The following is a 16912-nucleotide window of genomic DNA, read 5'->3' as shown; positions in this document are numbered from 1 at the left end:
ATTAAGATGATGTGCTTAGAACTAATTGAATTTTCACCCAATACATAGGTTTATTTCATTTTGTTTACCGATCAATTTGGATCCTATTGAATTGGTACTAACTCGGTTCGTTGTAATTGGTAAAACCATTTTTTTTCCTATTTAGTAAATGCAAAATTGATCACGGAGGAGTACGACAACTGTTAATTTTATTGGACGATATTATAACGGCCGTGAGCTTGTTTGAAATCTTGCACAAAAAAGGCGAAATCTAACTCAAACGGCCCGTTAAGGTAGCGAACACGGGCCTGGTGCCCTCAAGGAACCAACTTATTGGAGTTGAAATTCCCACACTGCGGCTGCCAGGATTCGATCCTAGGACCCTGCACCAACTTACCACCTCCGGAATCAGTTGAGCTACACCCATGGGGGCAAGCTTGTTTGAAATCTTGTTGATCGGACGTGTTGTCATTTCTTAATATTTAATCAAGAAGAATTAATAATGACAATAAAAAAAGATTTAAAATTTAATTTAATTTAATATGATAAAAGTCTTGAAAAAAAAAATAAAAAAATAAAAAAGAATTTCATCGGAGGGTATTTTGGTCAAAGCAGGAGTCTCAACACTCAACGACCAACACTTGAAATGCAGATCAGACACATATAATCGGAGCGGAGCAGAGCAGTAGGGTTTAGCGACTGAGATTAAAAAAAAAAAATATGGAGCTCTTCAATTAATTGCTTGAAATTTTCTCTTCATCGTCTTCATCCGAACGCCCAAAATTCAAAACCCTAGCCTGATCCGATCCATCAGCCGATGGTATCGTCGAAAATGGAGAAATCTCCGGCGGATCTGCTGGCATCGCCCGGCCTGAGCTCGATGCTGAAATCCCTAAAATTGAAGACGAAGCAGCAGGAGCTCTTGATCCGTGTCTCCATCCTCTTCCTGGTTTACGTTTTGGCATTCATTGCCCGTTTGTTCAGTGTGCTGCGTTACGAGAGTATGATCCACGAGTTTGATCCATACTTCAATTACCGAGTTACTCAGTATTTGACTCAGAAGGGCTTCTACGAATTTTGGAACTGGTTCGATTCCGAGAGCTGGTATCCACTCGGTAGGATCGTCGGTGGGACCCTCTATCCTGGTCTCATGGTCACCGCTGCCTTCATCTACTGGACCCTTCGTTTTCTCCGGTACATTTCTTCCTGTCCTGTCTGATTGCCCACTGAATATGTAGTGTGTCAATTTGTAATTTGTTTCAAAAAATAAGAATGCTGCAGTTATACCGAGATTCTTTTCTTCTTTGAAGTGAAAATCAAAATTTTTATAGTATAAATATTTGTTAAGTTAGTAATTGTAAGATTCACATTATTGTTTTACTGGTAAAGGTTTTAGGTTACTCGTAGATGCAAATATTATTGTCGAACAGAGGGATATGATACGAACCTGCTACATATCTAATATCCTGTAAATTTCATGATGACGAGTCTAGTATATTTACCAAAATTGAAAAAAAAGAGGATTAATAATATCAAGTAGAAATGGGTTAAAAGGTAGTTCTTTTCATTTTCTTTGCTTTGAGTTTCATGTAGAAGGGGTTTTGGGAAAAGTAAGAATATTTTGCATAATTGCATGTTAACCTTTATGGGCACAAATCTTGTAGAAACTGGAAAGCAAACAAAATGTCATATTATTCTAAAAGAATCTTTTCTGGCATAAAGGGCCTTTGATCTAAAACCTTTGCCTTAATTTCTGTGCTGGTATTTTTACCTTCCCATTAGAAGTAATTGACAAAAATATGATGTCGAGACTTTTTAATTATTTTCTCAATTTTTAACTTTGTTCATCATAACTCCGATTCTTCAGTTTATTTTTCACCTGCAATTAAGTAGTTCAATATCTAGATAGATTTATGTACTATATCCTGGAGGTCTTCTATAAAGTTAAACACTGTTCCAGACTTGCATATGTTGAGATCTCAATGATTGTTTCCATCGCTTCCAGGTTTGCTGTTCACATTCGTGAAGTTTGTGTGCTCACTGCACCGTTTTTTGCTGCCAACACCACCCTTGTTGCTTACTTCTTTGGGAAAGAGCTATGGGACTCTGGAGCTGGACTTGTAGCAGCTGCATTGATTGCTATTTGTCCTGGTTATATCTCGAGGTCGGTGGCCGGCTCATATGATAACGAGGGTGTTGCGATATTTGCATTGCTGCTTACGTTCTATTTATTTGTTAAGGCCGTGAATACAGGCTCACTTGCTTGGGGCCTGGCCTCAGCTTTGGGATATTTTTATATGGTTTCAGCTTGGGGTGGTTACGTGTTCATTATTAATCTGATTCCACTGTACGTGCTGGTTCTTTTGATTACTGGAAGATACTCAATGAGGTTATATGTAGCGTACAACTGCATGTATGTGCTGGGAACGTTACTAGCAATGCAGATCCGATTTGTGGGATTTCAGCATGTCCAGTCTGGAGAACACATGGCAGCAATGGGAATGTTTTTCTTGATGCAGGTAGGATTTTCTGCTTCTGGGTCTCTTTAGTTTAGTACAAGAGCATGGAATCTTTACATTCTAAATTCTTAGTTTGTAGAATGAAGCGGTACCTGTACTAAGACAACTGTATCAGTTATCAATTTAGATTAAGTCTCTTTCCTTCAGTAAGCATCAAAACCGTTAGCATTCTTTCAACCGAATAAATTATAAGTGATTTCCTTCCCTGCTCTATAGAGTAGCTCTTTTCCTCTGAAGCACTATCTGATATATTTGCTAAGTGCATGGGATTAAGATTGATCAGATGGAATTTTCTGATATGATGTCTTGAACAAGAGATGAATGAGAACAATTTTACTCGTTGAAACAAATCCAATTGCACTTCTTTGTTTGCTTGTTTCCACTCTTTTGGCAGTGGACTCTAAATGCTTATATCAATATGAATGATAATAACTGTTAAGTCTTTGAAACATGCCCTAGTAAAGCTTTTAACTCGATGGTTTTCCATTAGACCTCTTTGGGCAGTGGCCTCCTATTGCATATGTGTGAAATCATATCTAAGCAAGAGAACCAGTTGTAAGTTCAAATATATCTTTTATGTGGCTTTTTATGTATTTCTTTCCATCTCGTCTGTGCTTGTGAAGAAACAGTTTCAAGTTTCATGCAGTCAATAATGTGCCACTGACGTCAACTTCCTGTGCAGGTGTTTTACTTTTTAGATTGGGTCAAATACCTGCTTAACGATCCTAAGAAATTCCACTCGTTCTTGAGAATCACAGTGACCAGTGCAGTAGGTTTGGGTGCAATAGCTCTGGGAGTTGGCACTGCGTCTGGCTATATCTCTCCATGGACTGGTCGATTTTATTCTCTCTTGGATCCAACTTATGCTAAGGACCACATTCCAATAATTGCATCCGTCTCCGAGCATCAGCCAACCGCATGGTCATCGTTCATGTTTGATTTTCATATATTGTTAATCCTTTTCCCAGCTGGTCTATACTTCTGCTTCAAACGTTTGTCAGATGCTACAATATTCATAGTGATGTATGGGCTCACTAGTATGTACTTTGCTGGAGTCATGGTGCGGTTGATACTTGTTGCTACACCTGCAGTATGCCTTATTAGTGCTATTGCCGTCTCAGCCACTGTAAAGAATTTGACGCAGCTTGTGAGGGCGAAGAGCAAGCCTGCTTCTGGAGGTTCTGGTAAAGGAGCCGCTAGCGCCAAAGTTTTGTCTAAGGTGGGTATCTAGTGCTCACTTTCCTGGTCGACATTATATATGCAAGACATTTTGGTGCTCTTTTTCCTATATATATCATTGTGCGGGGTAAAATGTATTCTGATTGTTTTAACTGTTCATTATGGAGTTTTGCAAGTATTTGACTGATTTGGATGTTCTAGTTTGCTGCTGTTATATGTTTTTTTCAATTAATAGCTTCAACTGGAAATTTACCCTGCTAGCTTTTAGAAAGTTTCTAATATTTTTTATTATTCTATGTTGTCTACTTCTACTTTTACCATTAACAATAGATGGCAACGTCGAATACAGGTGTATGACCTTCACTGTTGAAATGAAGAACATAATAGGTTAGGAACATTAATTACTTTAAGTTAATTAGACCTGGATGTGGACGTTATTTTTGAAGTATATCAAGTATGTGAGCATTTATATTCGGCTCAAATTTAATTCTTGCCATACTGAAAATAGAATAGATATAGATTTTAGACATCTCCCTGTATGTTTGAAAGAAATGAGCAGATAAATGGGCCTTAAACTGGTCTCTTTTCCGAACCTAAAAAACTTGAGAAGTATCTGACTAAACATTGGTTGTATTTTATCATATAGCTGAACATGATTGTTTGCCTGGGAGTTGAGTTTTCTGTTATCTCCTACTCTCTATTTAAAATTGCTTCCTAACCTGCAAGATGAAGCTAGCTTGTTAGATTTGGCCCTGTATATCCTTTCTTTTGCTTTTGGCTTATCTAATTTCTCGTACTATTTAGAACTGAACAAATTATTTCTCCTGTCTTTGTTTAATAAACAGGGTTCCCTTGATCAGTCTATGCCTTTCCAAAAAAATGGTGCTGTTGCGTTGCTTCTTGGAGTATTTTACTTGCTTAGCAGATACGCTATCCATTGTACGTGGGTAACATCAGAGGCCTACTCCTCTCCGTCAATTGTCTTAGCTGCTAGGGGCGCCAATGGCAACAGGGTGATTTTTGACGACTACCGTGAAGCCTATTTCTGGTTGCGACAGAACACTCCTCCAGATGCCAAGGTGATGTCTTGGTGGGATTATGGTTATCAGATCACCGCCATGGGGAACAGAACCGTGATAGTCGACAACAACACTTGGAATAACACACACATTGCTACCGTTGGACGTGCTATGTCATCTTACGAGGATGAAGCATATGAGATTATGAGGTCACTGGATGTTGATTACGTGTTAGTGGTTTTTGGAGGTGTTACAGGTTATTCTTCTGACGATATTAACAAGTAAGAACTCATATATAGAAGCAATGATTGTTTCTTTTATGTGCCCTCTCTGTTTCTTCTGCTTAACTGAAATAGCAACTGTAAGATGCGTAAGGTTTTATGGTTGCTCAGATTTTTTGTATGATAGGAGATAAGTAGATTTTGCATTCTGTTAATTCGATTTTTATGTACTTGAAATAATCAGTTATGTAAAATGAAAAATAGTGGTGACATGCTGATAGGGTTCACTTCATCGTAGTTCGTACTTGACCACTGAGGTATAGTTCTTAAGTGCAGACCAAAAGCTACACAGCTTGGGATAGTTGACTCTAATTGGTTTTTGAATACACATCTCTAAAGCAGTACTTGCACTTTAAGTATTTCATGTCATGTCTATGATTTCCTAATGCTGATTTGTATCCTTTGATAGTTTATGTCCTCAAACTGATATATAACCATTTCATGTCAGATTTTTGTGGATGGTAAGAATCGGAGGCGGAGTTTTTCCTGTAATTAAGGAACCTGATTACCTTGTTAATGGGGAGTATCGTGTTGACAAAGGCGCAGCTCCAAAGATGTTGAACTGTCTTATGTAAGTTGATTTTTCATGAACAATTAAATGCTGAAGTTGCCATATTTTCCTACCACACGAGCTTATACTTCATGCCATGTTGCTATCGAATAGAGGGAAGTATAAATATAACTAGAGTAGGAAATTTGTCCACTTATGTTAAGACACTCAAAATTCATCTGCAACCTGCTCTCTGAAAAATATGGGGGCATCGACGAAGTTGATAATAATTTGTATGACAAACATAGATATGATATAGCAGTAGAGGGCAAAACCTAATCTTCAGCTAAAAGGTTGTTCGACTGCATTGCAGAGAGGTATTTAGCTAGCTAGCATATTCCGACAAACAAGATATGTTTCCTTCTAAATGGTTTTCTATTTTCTATTATTGAGTTGTTATACTAAAATATTGGTTTCCTTACCGGCAAATTTAGTTTGAGAACCGGCAAGTCTATGTATCCTCTTCCGTTACAGTCTTTTTTCCTGCTAAACTTGCTATCTTTTATCTCTCTGCCAGCTTCTTTATTTTCTTGTTACGATTGCTTAGAAGTAATATTTATTTTCACTTCACTTCTTAATTAGGTACAAGCTATCTTATTATCGATTTGGTGAGCTGACTACGGAATACGGAAAACCTCCTGGGTAAGTTTAACTGTTATTCTCACCCCCACTCGGCCACTCCCACTCCCACCACTCATGTCATAATGTGTGCTAATTTGGGATGTTGTCATTGTGAAAATTGGTTATTCGTGTTTCAGTTTCTGTAATTGGCAGAGAGAGAAATTACTAACTCCAATGTTTTTTTTTGGTCGTGACAGATACGACAGAGCGCGTGGGGTTGAAATTGGAAACAAAGATATAAAGCTAGAACACTTAGAAGAGGCGTTTACTACATCAAACTGGATAGTTAGAATATACAAGGTTAAACCCCCAAATAATAGGTGGTGATTGAATCTCTCTCTCTCTCTCTCTCCGTCTTTTCTTCTCTGGTGCGGGACTACAAATGCTGCAGTATCACCGAGTTTATTTATGGATAGGTTTAAGTAGACAACTTTAGACTTCCATTTTGTAACATTTAATCTTCCAAATTTTCCGGTGTTTTCTTTTTTCGTATTCGGAATTTACAGCTCACTTTTACTTCATTACCGTAATCGAAAGCTACTTACTCAATGAGTACTTGCAATGGTAACTGGATGTCAAAGTGCAATTTCCTTATATCATGTCATTTTTTTCGATTGTGTGATCAATTATATCAATACCGAAGAAGTGAAATATAGGAACCTATGGCGTCACATTTGCAGTCATTGGCTCATTGTTATAACTCTAATTACAGGAGTTTAGTCGTGTTACAAGTCCTTGTACAACCATTTTACATAACTATGTGGCGATTGGATGCAACTGTATACAACATTGTAAAACGAAGAATGCAATCAGTTAGGTCGCATATTCAACTCGACGATGAAGCAAGAAAAATCTAATCAACTTGGCTTACCTATTTAAAGAGGCGAAAAAAAGGCAAAGGACCGAAAGCACTCGCACTCTGCATCACATAACAGATAAGCTGGATACAACGTATTTAAACCATAAAATAATTTACATGTAACGTTTCAAGGACACTGTTTTCTTAATTTAACAACTTTGGTAACGTCAAATTACGACAAATAAGACATGTATACTAAATCCACACAATATTGGAGCAGAAACTCTGCCACGGCATTTTAGTATGTTTTGTCATTTGATTGAAATAGCAGGCTCTACCTAGTTTTTATTCATGAGCTATCACTACAAATGCTACATCGATTACTACATCTGAATCCGTAAGTATCCTTTCTGTTCAGCTTAGTTGCATCTTTATAAACACTTGTCCACAGCGTCCCTACAAAATTACAGGACAACGGAAATTTTATCAATTCATAAAAAGTACATTAGATATGCAAATCGGAAACAAACACATAACTCATAAATGAGTTGAGGCAACTGCACTAAAGATACAAAGCAAAAGCATAAACAATTTACTAGAGTTAGTCCTGAGTTAGACAATAATTGTCAAATTTTAAGAGGTACCAGCGGAAGTTAGTCTCGGTTCCTTGCTACCAAAAACATTGCAATCTATTTGTACCATTAAGCTATTACGCCCTTCTGCTACCATTTGTTAAAGCGATCGTAAAAATGCTTAAGAGCATAAGAGCAACCAAATGAAATAATTAAGAATACATAATTATGGATCATCAGTTACGAAAGAGAAAACGGGGCATTATCCTCTATCAAAGAAGGAGCGTTTTAATCACTACTATTGGGGGTTAAAGATCACAAATACTGTGGATGAACTCATCCAATAGAAATGAGCTGGTCTCTAACAAGATTGCTTGTGATGATTGGCTTCGATAAATTCAGAATGAAAGTAATTAATAACATAAACTGCATAAATATCATTTCTCTTAAGACAATCTGATACGAAAGTCAAAACATACCGAGACAAGTCTAATAACGAAAGTGTGCACATGGTAATGTGGCACGTCGGGATTGAACACATTAGTGAAGAGAACTTATACATACAGCAATCATTGCAAAACATAGTTTTATTAGTGGCAAAAAAGATGCATCAATGATCAATTACAACTATTTTCATAATAGACTTTTCAAGAAACCATGTCGTTAATATGAAAAAACCCGAACGACTCCTCAATCCTCATTTTCCCACTATACTCCGAACCAGTAAGCAGTAAGACAGTAAATAAAAGCAGTAAATCAGCTCAACACAGAAAAAAGTTTAAGTAGCGTACATCAGTTGAGGTCATCCTCTCTAGCCTGCCCTCTTCCACTGTTACGGTTGTTGGCGTTGTTATTCCCTCCATTATTTCCGGCCCCTTCCCCACTGCTGCTCGCCTCAGCCGGCGAACCGAAACCTCTAAAAGGCCATGGCAGAGATATCCTAAACCGCCTTTCTGCCGCCACCATTGGAGTTTGTTCGCCGTTGTTACTACTGTTATCACCGTCTAAAGCCTCCAAGCTCGAATTACTGATATTACTGCTCTGACTGCTATTCTCATTCTCTCTCGTCCTTCGATTTTCATACTCTGGATCATCAGTGGGCAACTCGTATCTACAAACAGGGCACGAATTGTGCAGCTCGAGCCATGGTACTATACAGTCTTTATGGTATAAATGCTTGCAAGGCATCTGCTTTGCCGCCTCGTTTAACTCGAAGCTATCTTTACACACTGCGCACTGTGATGAATCTGAAGTCAGCATTTCTTGTGTGATCGTTATATCTGGTAATCCTTCCACCACAGATTTGGATGCAGGTGGTGTCCCGTATCGATTTGGATCGTTCTCCGCTAGCTGCTGAATCAATTGCTCCAAACCAGGTCCGACAAAATAATCCCCCAAGTTAGTGGGAAGCCTGAATTCGGCTCCACCGCCGCCAATTCCGCCGCCGCCGCCCGATGATTGAAATACTAGCTGAATGTTCGCCCCCCTTGACTGAAGACTGTTGACGTAATTCGTGAGAAAGGCAAGGGGATTGAATTCATTGGGGGATTGCGTGCCGCCGAAAAGCGCGGAAAGATCGTCAAATCCACCGGCTCCGCCTCCCGAGGAGAACGAAAACGATGTGCCGCCGGGAGCGGCGGAGGAAGAAGAGAAAATCACAGGGGAGCACCGTAGGCGGCGGAGGTAGGGAAGCTATCGTCGAAGAAGGGGTTAGGAAGTGCGTCAGTAGGGTTTGAGGAAGGTGCGGTGTCAGATTCTTCTAGAAAGCCGCCGTGGCAATCGGGGCAAAAGATTTCGGCGGTCGGTGACGGCGGAGGTCCGATGGTGACGTTGCGCTCGCACTGATAGCAGAAGTATTGCTTTGGATCGCGGGTGGTGGCGCCGCCGCCGCCGCCGAAGATTCCCGCCGAAGACATAATTCAGTAGTGTGTGTATCTGCGTGAGAGATAATATTCAATTTTTTTCTTTTTCTTTTTTTTTTAGGTGAGAAGAGAAGAAAAAGACGACTACAAATTTCTTGTTGGGAGAAAACGTGTGGACGTGATGGAGAAATGATTCTCTACAGTTAGGTATACACCGGTTTCATACAATGCGGCTTAAAGTCGTTCAAAGAATTTAGCGCCTAACTGGTTAGTAAAATGTAAATCAATAACGGGACGGAGTCAAAGTCAACTTCAAGCATCATTCCAATCTACAGTTATGATTATTAGTAGAGGTTTCTAGAATATGAGTTAAGAACCATGGAGTGCTTTAGAGAGTCTCCATTAAAGATATGAATTAATATAAAAAGAATTATAATCTCATTTGTACATCAACATGAAAAGTCAATTTTGATAGTTCAATAAAATAATATAATATTTTGGGAAGAAATAGAGAGAAAAGGGCCGAGGATGAATGAGAGAGACCCTCGAACGAAGAATATCAAGAGATGCACTGAACGACCGAGGATCATAGTTGAATAATACTATGTTGATGAGAACATGCTAACTAATAAAAGCCATTATAACTTATAACAGAGCCTTCTTTTCAATGTAAGGAGATAGACAAGGTTGAAAAAATGGAAATGTCCATATGACATGGTACAACCTTTTATGTTGTATGAAAGAGAATATGCCACAAGACTTTGTTTACAATTTTTAAAATTGATAAGAAAAAAAATTAAATGAGTTGTTGCAAGAATGAAAATATGCTATATGACTTTGTTTACCATTTTTAAAATTTGATAAGAAAAAGAAAATAAAAGCATGAAAACTAAACTTCATGAACCTTTCTTAGAAACAAATTTACAAACATTTGTTTTCGGAAATTTTGAAAAACCATTTTTCTTCCAACTCTCTAAAGATGTTATCGAACATAAATAAAGTTAGAATGACAAATTGATCAAAATGGTTCGCCGGAACAGAACGGGAATGGTGCCCTCCGTTTCGGTATCCGTAATCAGAACGATTTTTTCACCGTGACTCATCAGAACGCCGAGAAAATGGTGGGATGAGCGAGACGGAGTCGCGGAACGGCCGTGACGCGGTCGGAACGGCACTGGAATAGGAGAAAATAATAAATAAATAAAAGCCTGTTTAACTAATTTGACTAAAAAAAATTAAGAAAAAAAAAACATAAAAGAAAAAAAAAAGAAATAATAAGATGGTGGTCGCCACGTTGGAGAATGGAGATTCCCCTGAATCACAGATGTTTGATCTCACTCTACTTGGTATAACTTACACAATTCCAGTTCGGCAGTCTACTTGGTATTAATATTGCTTGTATCTTCATAATGTTCTTCCAATATTGTTGTAATATCTATTTTCGAAATTGTAATAATATTTTGCATATTCTTGTATTGTAATGTTATTAAAAACACATTCAAATATATTGTATTTTTTCAATAATTTAATTAAAATGTGTCAGTTCCGTTGCAACGGAACTGGAACGGCAGTATCCGTGACAATTCCGTTCCGACGAACCACAATCATCAAGTAATGAATCAAAGTTAATAGTGAAATAGAAGAAGAACTAATTTTGTCACAAGGAATGGGGTTCCGATTCAAAATATTCCAACGCACAAGTGCATCAAAATCATCACAAAGAGCCATCAGGAATCGAACCAATATTTGCTCCTCCTTCTGAGCAATATAAGGAGCAAATGCTCGGAGCTCTGGAGATTCTACGAGCGCTAATTGATCCAAAAGAATAGTTATTGCAGAGTGCAATACCTTACCACTCGTAATAGTTTCTTCGCAGAGTGATCGAATTTTATTTTCTATATTGGGAAAACAGAGGAGATCGAGTAAATTATAACTTTAAGCATTCTATCAAACACCTTATGTGCGCTGCGCGCCTCGACAAAAGCACGCGCACCAAAAAGGAGAGAGATCAGCAAAACGGAGGTTTGCGCTTGATACAACAATGGGGTTTAAGTTTCTGTTTCAATCATAATAGGGTTTTGGTGCTTTTGGATCATAAAAATGAAGAAAAAAAAAGGCGCGGTTTTTATTTTAAACTGACAAAATTACAATTGGAACTATGTTTTGCTCTGGCAATATCAAAATTGCTCTGGCATTATCAATTCTCACGAAACAGTACAACCTCATAATATATTTCGCCCACACGCAGCACAGGGGCGCGTGGAGTTTCAATGGCATCGCGAGCGCTGCTTTCTAGAGCTACTCGAATCAAGACGAAGCTCGAGGCGGCGCTGCAAGCCGCCGTTCTGGAGGTGGAGGACGTCTCCTACCAGCACGCCGGACACGCCGCCGTGAGGGAAATGGACGGCGGCGCGAACGAGACGCATTTCAACGTGAGAATCGTATCGAGCAAATTCGAAGGGCAGAACCTCGTGAAACGACACCGTATGGTCTACGAACTCCTCTCCGATGAACTCCAATCAGGTTTGCACGCTCTCTCGATCACTGCCAAAACCCCTAAAGAAGCCGGCGTCGATCTTAATACTGATAAATAGTATTTTTTTTTCCTTGTTCATTCGAGTAAATTGATCGGATTACTTGCTCAGATACTGTTTGTTGATTTGCCTGAGAGAGATTGATTGATCTGAATTTAGATGGTGGTGTAGTATGGGATTTGACAGCCTTTACAATTTTCAATAAATTTCAAATCTTTTAACATTTTTTGTTGAGAAATCACCATTGCTATAAAATTTGAAATCTTCAAGGAATTATCCTTCAACACTCGTATCGAAAGCGTTACATACAAATGCAGTCTCGGAAGAAATAGGGAAAAAAAATAAAATAAAGGCAAGATTTTGTATGGTTTCTTCCATAGTTGGATTACTTTTTGTGGTTTGTGAATTGGATTCAAATGCATACCTGCTACTGTTACTCCGAGACTTCAAATTTTACTACGGTATTACCGGGACTTGCAAATTGGCAATTAAGCTATCTGCGTATCTTGATAATCTGTTGAAAGTCGTTACCCCGAAAAAATAACTCGTGTTTCCTCATTCGAGTTTCTTGGGATCAATTTCTTTTTCATTGGTTACTCAAAAAATAGACTGTCACTTTAAATCATGTTCAACTTTGAGGGAAAAATCACCATTGCAATAAAATTTGAAATCCTCAAGGAATAATTATCCTTCAACACTCGAATCGAAAGCATTACATACAAATGCAGTCTCGGAAGCAATACGGAAAGAAAAAAAAAGGCAAGATTTCGTATGCTTTCTTCCATAGCTGAATTAGTATATCATATGATGCATTAAATGCTTATCTTGGATGATTTGTTGTATGATCATTTCTCTTATTACTTTTCGTGGTTTGTGGATTGAATGCAAATGCATGCTACTGTCACTCCGAGACTTCATTACTACCGTATTAACGAGACCTGCAAATTGGTAATTAAGCTATCTGCGTTTCGAGTTTCTTGGGGTCGATTTTTTTTTTTTTTTCATTGCTTGCTCAAAAAATAGACTGTCACTCTAAATCATGTTCAACTTTAGACATAAACAAACTGGTTTCTTGATGCGATTAATGATGTTTACATTGTTGATTAATTATCATCAGTTGAATGATAATATTAAGGCTATGTTTGATAGTATTAAGTGCTTATTAGTCTGTATTCAAATCCAAAAAGGGAAAAAAGAGGGGTTTGATTGATTAAAAAGGGATGGATGGATAGGGATTAATATTTCTTTATTAAGATTTGGGGTGAATTATCATTGTATCATGTCTGGAAATATTGTAGGGTTGTTTGCAATTTAAGAGAGTTGCAGTACCAAATTGTTTTATTCTGCAGAAATGACTAATAAAAATGCAGTCTTTGTATCATAACAAGACAATGCCATGTGCATATTGGTTTCTTCTTGAAATGAAAAGTAAACAGATTTTTCCTTGGAGCAAGAGAGTTTGCATCGGACGACCTAAGTTCGAATTCGCTTGTCAATGGTCGTTAGGTCAAGTTTGTCACACATAGTTAGTCTAGTGTAGTTTACGTCTCTTGTATGGTTTGCAAGCTATTATACGAGAGTGTAGGTTTATCCAGTGCATTTATATGGTTGGCCACGGGTTTCTTCGTAATAAAAAAAATAAAAATGAGATTCTTTTATACAATTAGTGCATTAAATGTCTTAGTTACATCCAAATCTTGTCATTTAACAAACTTATTTCTTTTGGGATTTCTTCATAACTTTTAAATACTTATTTTTGTACCCCTGTCCTAATCCACACCCCACCCCTTGTTTCACAGACACTTGGAAATACCCTATTCCAACAATTTTTACAATAAATATTATTATTTAGAGAAGAAATAGTCAATAATTATCATTTTTAATAATAAACCAGTGTCCCCTTTTGCTCTGTCTGGTTCAACTATTATTGTTAATACTTTAATTAAAAAAAATCTATATGAAGAGCCACATTTTATTGATATAATAATAATAATACCATGGAACTAAATAATTGTCAAAAAACTCCCCCTCCTATCAGTAATTATCAAAATTCTCCGACGTTTGTTTATGTCTTAGAACGATCCCCTTGAGGTGTGATTATTCATGAAATCTTTTTGATTCTATGGAATACTTTTTGAAAAATACTAATTATACCGTTCAGACATGATATTTCTTTAAGCTACTTTTTGAAGACAAAAACTACCTTAGAGGGTTAATGTAATATTAAAAAATTGTGAAGGTGTTCTTTAAGAAGAATAAATATTTCATGTAAAGGTGGTGTTCAAATGCTTTTCCTAAGTGATTACGAGCTTTTTAATGTTAAAAAAAAACTGATTTTGAACTAAAAAAAACTCATAATCACTTTAGAAAAGCGTTTGCAAACACCACCAAAGACCCCATTAAGGTATTTTTATCTTTAAAAATTAGCATGAAGAAATGCTACGTCTGCGTCAGCAGGGTAGAATTGTCATATTTTGGAAAATATTCCCTCGAATCAAAAAAATTTTGTGAAAAATCACACCTTAAGGGGGTCGATGTAAGACGGAAACAAATGTTGGGGAATTATAGTAATTACATATAGGTGATGGTGCTTTTCGTAATTTAGCCTAAGTTCAGGGGTTCCTAATTTACCCTTTTTTATTTCATATAACAAACTAATGGGGCATGGATATTGGGAAAATTATTAAATGAATTAGACTAGATGAATAATGATGATTACTCTAGACTATAGTACTAATCTTGGATTATAAGAAAAGTAATATAAAATTAAGCATTTAAGAGGGACCCCAAGCATGAAAAAAAAGTTTTGAGCCACTCAACCCTAATCACTACCATCACCTTTCCCTAATGCACCACCACATCTATAATTAATTCAAAAGCAAATTGTCCCCGCCGCTAGTGGTGGCCCGCCACCACCAGCCACCACTACAGTAGCATATTAATATCCCTATATATATAAAATATATATATATATATATATTGTATGAATTTCAACAAATATATACCAATTTACCTAGCAACCTCTTCCCTAGGCCTAACCACAATTCCATTGACAAAACAAAAAATTGGAAATTAAATAATTATGTATATATAAATACAAAATTTTGTGTATATAGTTTTATACATAAAGCAGACTTGCTAGATTGCAAAATATAGATCATGCTCAATTAGTGACATTATTTTATATATACATATGGTAGGTGTCCCCATTTATCAGACAAATTAGTAACAATTTGTTGATTCTAATATAATGAACATAAATTTACAATCATTTGATTTTTTAATATTTTTTTTAATAGTGAATCATTTTTTTCGATTATTGTGCAAACATAAATTGTAGTCACGTTGATAACATTAGGTATGATGAATTAAACAATATCAAATAACACTATATGCATGAATATCATAACATTCTTGAAATATTTTATGTATGAACTAACCCTTTTACCATTTCAGGCATCATATTTCGATTCCGATTCCGATTCCGATTCCGATTCCGAACTCAACTCTGAACCTAAAAGAAGAGAATTCAGACAGAAACTGAAGGATATATATACATATATATCATGTATATATATGTTGGTGATTAAGACAACATTGACAAACTTAATTAGAAGAGGTACATCTTATCTACCGAACAAGTGCAAAAAGGACAGGACAAACAATGGTTTAATACTTTTAATTAATAATTAGCAACTTGCTTACATTGTTTAATTATCATCTTAATCACTATAAAAAAAGGCCTAGCTTGTTCATTTTGTGCTGGTGTCTTCCTTTTCTTTTCGAAATGTAACCACTCTCTCTCTCTCTACTATATATGCATTTTTGTGCAAAATCGGAAATTCTAGTCGTCTTAAAACATCGGGGTTTTTTTTTTCTTTTTCTTTTCGTATTTTCCGCAAGGTTTACATGGCGGCAGACGCTTCTCGAGACAATAACAGACGAATATTAGTACTTCTTCAGACAGGCGCAGTTGTTGCGGTAGTAGGGCTTATAATTTCGACTTTGGTGATGGTAAAAATCTTGCCTTTTTATTCGTGTGAGATTAATGTTTTGTCGAGCCTTGTCGAATTTTGGAGCTCCGTTAGGTGTATCTTGTCTTCTCCTCTCTACATTTGCATCGTCATCAACTCCATCGTGCTTCTAATATTCGCGTCTTCCTCTTTCCATCGCCACGAAACCGACACTCTCGATAGTATCGTCGTTGACGAACCGCCACCACTATTCTCCCCACCACCACCACCACCACCACCACCGCCACTAGAAACACAACCACCATCAAGAACAAGTGAAAAGTGCGCCAAAGTCATTAGTACGCCACAGAATTGTACCGAAGAACCCCATAAAATCAAGAAAATGGAAAATTCGCAACACGACGAAGAAAAAGGAAAAGAAGACGAAGACACAATGGATGCCACGTGGAGGGCAATAACGGGAGGAGAAAAACAGAGGCCCGACCGAAAACACCTGAAAAAGAGCGAAACATGGGATGTAGTCCACGAGGCGCCGCCACCACCACAACCAATTATAACGAACGAGTTATTTGATCTGCCGGCAGCGAAGGAGCTGAGGAAATCGGAGACTTTTAACGAGACGGTTTCAATAAGGCGGAGATGCGGCGGCGGTAGGCCCCTGATCAGGAGAGATCCTTCGGTGGGGCTGGACGAATTGAACAACCAAGTCGAAGCCTTCATCAAGAAGTTCAACGATGATATGAGATTACAGAGGCAAGAATCTGATCAAAGGTTCTTGGATATGATCAAACGAGGACTCTAATATTACAACATGGGATTATATATATATAATATATATATATATGTCGAATTAATATGGTCTGATTATTATCTGGACTATTGATTTTTGCAATTTTTAAGGTTTGCCTTCAATTCTTGATTTTTTTTTTTGGAGGTTAATTAGTATTGTCCATGGTGTTTAATGTTTGATATGTTGATGGCCATTGTTGTAAATTTGAAGCTTGTGCTAATTTTGTTAATCAT

The 16912-nt window shown here is 37.3% G+C and overlaps 3 protein-coding genes across 3 annotated transcripts; 2 read left to right on the top strand and 1 right to left on the bottom strand.

Annotated features, from left to right (window-relative positions):
• The first annotated feature begins 416 nt into the window (after nt 1–416).
• Nucleotides 417–6697, top strand: STT3B (staurosporin and temperature sensitive 3-like b). The gene is made up of 7 exons (XM_012973799.2): nt 417–1173; nt 1985–2498; nt 3181–3717; nt 4523–4977; nt 5426–5548; nt 6110–6169; nt 6346–6697. Exons 1-7 carry the CDS (start codon nt 797–799, stop codon nt 6473–6475), a joined length of 2196 nt encoding a protein of 731 aa, XP_012829253.1. The 5' UTR covers nt 417–796; the 3' UTR covers nt 6476–6697.
• A 521-nt stretch (nt 6698–7218) lies between these two features.
• On the bottom strand, nt 7219–9512 carry LOC105950445 (E3 ubiquitin-protein ligase RING1). Its single transcript, XM_012973800.2, is given in 3 exon segments — nt 7219–7403; nt 8311–9183; nt 9186–9512. Coding segments are annotated over 2 exon segments (1122 nt in total). The 5' UTR covers nt 9436–9512; the 3' UTR covers nt 7219–7403; nt 8311.
• Nucleotides 9513–15624: 6112 nt separating this feature from the next.
• On the top strand, nt 15625–16912 carry LOC148771314 (uncharacterized). Its single transcript, XM_088817118.1, has one exon. The coding sequence runs from the start codon at nt 15825–15827 to the stop codon at nt 16689–16691; it is 867 nt and encodes a 288-aa protein (XP_088673244.1). The 5' UTR covers nt 15625–15824; the 3' UTR covers nt 16692–16912.

This window comes from Erythranthe guttata, chromosome 4 (assembly GCF_056151865.1).
Source record: "Erythranthe guttata isolate IM_541 chromosome 4, IM_541, whole genome shotgun sequence".
Lineage (NCBI taxonomy): Eukaryota > Viridiplantae > Streptophyta > Magnoliopsida > Lamiales > Phrymaceae > Erythranthe > Erythranthe guttata.
This window is presented reverse-complemented; position numbering and strand designations above follow the sequence as displayed.

Bases quoted from the DNA above. Each gene is read 5' to 3' on its own strand.
- LOC148771314 (XM_088817118.1), top strand. From the start codon at position 15,825: ATGGCGGCAGACGCTTCTCGAGACAATAACAGACGAATATTAGTACTT.
- STT3B (XM_012973799.2), top strand. From the start codon at position 797: ATGGTATCGTCGAAAATGGAGAAATCTCCGGCGGATCTGCTGGCATCG. The intron at 1,174-1,984 runs GTACATTTCTTC...CATCGCTTCCAG, and splicing joins TGGACCCTTCGTTTTCTCCG to GTTTGCTGTTCACATTCGTG. The intron at 2,499-3,180 runs GTAGGATTTTCT...CTTCCTGTGCAG, and splicing joins GAATGTTTTTCTTGATGCAG to GTGTTTTACTTTTTAGATTG.